General features: G+C 39.1%; 1 protein-coding gene across 1 annotated transcript in view; it reads left to right on the top strand.

The window, feature by feature from the left end:
* The first annotated feature begins 1,054 nt into the window (after positions 1–1,054).
* Positions 1,055–3,553, top strand: part of KRCC1 (lysine rich coiled-coil 1) — an 80,167-nt gene continuing 77,668 nt past the window's right edge. The window contains exon 1 of the mRNA XM_053700319.1: positions 1,055–1,204. Within this exon, the coding sequence (XP_053556294.1) occupies positions 1,055–1,204 (150 nt within the window). The remainder of the gene's footprint in view (positions 1,205–3,553) is intronic.

The following is a 3,553-nucleotide window of genomic DNA, read 5'->3' as shown; positions in this document are numbered from 1 at the left end:
CTTGGTTGAAATCTTTAATTCATCTTGCCTATGTTGAGTCGGGTAAAATTCCGCCTCAAAGAATTACAGCTCATTCTACTAGGTCAGTTTCTACTTCCTGGGCGTTTAGGAATGAAGCTTCGGTTGACCAGATCTGCAAAGCAGCAACTTGGTCCTCTTTGCATACTTTTACTAAATTCTACCATTTTGATGTATTTTCTTCTTCTGAAGCAGTTTTTGGTAGAAAAGTTCTTCAGGCAGCGGTTTCAGTTTGAATCTTCTGCTTATGTTTTTTGTTAAACTTTATTTTGGGTGTGGATTATTTTCAGCAGGAATTGGCTGTCTTTATTTTTATCCCTCCCTCTCTAGTGACTCTTGTGTGGAAAGATCCACATCTTGGGTAGTCATTATCCCATACGTCACTAGCTCATGGACTCTTGTTAATTACATGAAAGAAAACATAATTTATGTAAGAACTTACCTGATAAATTCATTTCTTTCATATTAACAAGAGTCCATGAGGCCCACCCTTTTTTGTGGTGGTTATGATTTTTTTGTATAAAGCACAATTATTCCAATTCCTTATTTTATATGCTTCGCACTTTTTTTCTTATCACCCCACTTCTTGGCTATTCGTTAAACTGATTTGTGGGTGTGGTGAGGGGTGTATTTATAGGCATTTTAAGGTTTGGGAAACTTTGCCCCTCCTGGTAGGAATGTATATCCCATACGTCACTAGCTCATGGACTCTTGTTAATATGAAAGAAATGAATTTATCAGGTAAGTTCTTACATAAATTATGTTTTCTATTGTGAGCCGTCCAGCGGATAAGGGTGGAGCAGTGGTCCTTATGGATGTCAAAGATTATAAGGCAGAGATTTTGAGACAGCTGGGGACCCTACTGCCCGACTGAAGAACAAAATTGACACGTTATTACTGAAATGGAAAAAGAGTGAAATAATCTCACAACATGACTTCAACTTCCTTAAACGGCACTTTCCGCTGATACCACTCCTCTACACCTTACCTAAGATCCACAAAAATGCAGTCACCACCTGGGAGACCTATTGTCTCCATGAGGGGTTCGTTGTTACAGCCCCTTGCACAATTTGTGGACTTTGATTTACAACCATTGGTGAAAACTATGAAGTCGTACGTACAAGACTCTAATGATTTTATTACACGGATTACAAAACTCGATAACATTGATCGATCTGACTTGCTGGTAACCCTCGATGTATCAAGCTTGTATACGGTTATCCCGCATACAGCCGGAATTGCAGCGGTTGCCAATACCATGCGACAAGCTGTATATATCGAACCATCGGAGGAGGTGCTTACATCGCTACTCACTATATGTCTGACAGAAAAAAAAATTCTCTTTGATAAGAGGTTTTACCTACAGATTTCGGGCACAGCGATGGGGTCGAATGTTGCCCCATCGCTGGCCAATCTGTTTATGGCAGAATACGAAACTACAAGGATGAATGTTTTTTGGACTGCACAAATGAAATACTTTTGTTGGTACATTGATGATCTGTTTCTCATCTGGGGTGATGATGAAGAGAGTCTATTGAAGTGGATTGAGGATTTGAACTCAATGGATAGCACTATTTGCTTCACACATACAGCTAACATCAACACTGTCGATTACCTTGATGTGAGGGTGTTTAAGATGGAAGAAGGCTTAGGGACAACCCTATTTTGAAAAGCCACAGCCTGTAATTCATTGCTTCACGCTCGGAGCTGCCATCAACCATCTCTAATTCACAATATCCCCAAGGCACAGTATCAGAGGGTCATTAGGAACAACACCAACAGAGACATGTGCCAACAATAACTTAATGAAATGATTTTCGGAAAGGGGTTACAAAAGGAAACAACTTTTGGAGATAAAAGATAAGGCTACTCAACCCACGGGACTGGATAATGAGACACCTAACACCATTAACCAACTAACAGTTGTAACGACTTTTACACCTGAGTGTCGACAAATGGAAGCTAATAGAGGCTGATACCACATTACCTTTCAATTGATGGGCAGCTCTAAGAATTGGAGGCAGGACATTTGGTGAATGAGCTCAGATTTAGAATAATCATGTACCAACCCTGAGGAGAGGCGGCAACAAGGCAAAGCTTTTACTACAGATGGAATCAAGATTGATTTACGAGCTGGGAACTTTGAGCCCAAGGGGTCTGAATGTACACACTGGCTGGCAGTGCTATCTATAGCACCTACCCGTAGGATAGCTACGGGAAGATAATGAGGATCCATTATCCATTCTAATTGGTGGAGCCCAAGGGGGGCATCCCGCTTGGGTCCCTAGGGGCCAAATAATCTATATCTACCGTTAGGGTATACTTCTGTATCTCCCTGACTGCGTTATGAGAGTCTATGATTCACTTGTTTTTGTGATCTCACCACTCATTCCTCCTGGGACTTTGTATCTGACCATAATCAAGTCTATTACATGAGTTGATTATAAGCTGAAGATATATTTGTGCTAATTTTTGATGTTACCTGTTTTTCCATTTTTGCAATGGTTCTCTTTCATGATCATTTTGATCTGTCCGTGATGTGTTGTTTTTTTAATGTAATTCACACAAATTGATTAACATATGTTATTTTAACCTATGTTTATCTATTTTATTCATTTTTGTATTTGCTTTTGTCTTTAGGGTCCTGGGGCCTGGATTCATTGCCTGATCGGGTGTATATATATACACACATATTCTCTTGACCTTTGTGTCTAGGTTCTTGTATGAACACAAATGTTAATGTAAATATCTGCTTTCTGCAGTGGGGGGTCTATTTATGAATAGGATTCTTGGAACCCTTTATTGTATAGGTCCTTTTACTAATGGTTATTTTTGTGATAGTTGTTTGTGTTTATTTTTGAGCGATTTGAGTTGCCCTCCTGTATAGCGGACGGGTACTTTATGATCCAACCATGTGGATTTGTCTATTGATGAGATTTCCTTGCATGATATATATGTTTAGATATAGTGCTTTGTATGTTCGCACAATGTTGCAAGTGGCCGTTTCGATGGTGGTACAATTGATAAGTTAATATTCGTTATAATTCCTTCATTTTTGGGATAGTCACATTGTGGTATATGTATCCATCTGTTTATGATCTTATCCTCGGTTATGGAACATAGCAGTTGTCTTTGACGATGTCCCCTTATGTTGTGCTTTGCTTGGATACTTGACAGGCACCAGCTGATGGGTCCTTAACACAGTGCATCCAGGGCAAAGTGCTGTTTGAAGTGAGCAGTCAAATGTGCAGTAGCGCTGCAAAGCAGCAGCGCATTGCTTTTTGACTGGCTCTCAGAGATTTTTTCAAAACCCGCCCCTTAGCCTTTTCCAGTCTGCAAAGCTGTTTATTCTGAATGTAAGAGAACTGCATCTTTTTATTACTACATTTCTATGTTAGACCAAAGAAAAGGAAACAGATTTTTAAAGAGACTTTTTAAAATGTCTTTTTTTTTGTATTCAGCTAACTTTAAATGCAATTTTTTTAACTACTGCACTATATTATAAAACATAAAACATTGCTTTATTCTTCAGTTA

Source organism: Bombina bombina, chromosome 2 (genome assembly GCF_027579735.1).
Source record: "Bombina bombina isolate aBomBom1 chromosome 2, aBomBom1.pri, whole genome shotgun sequence".
NCBI lineage: Eukaryota > Metazoa > Chordata > Amphibia > Anura > Bombinatoridae > Bombina > Bombina bombina.
Note: the sequence above shows the minus strand (reverse complement) of the source record. Positions and strands in the feature narration are given on the sequence as shown.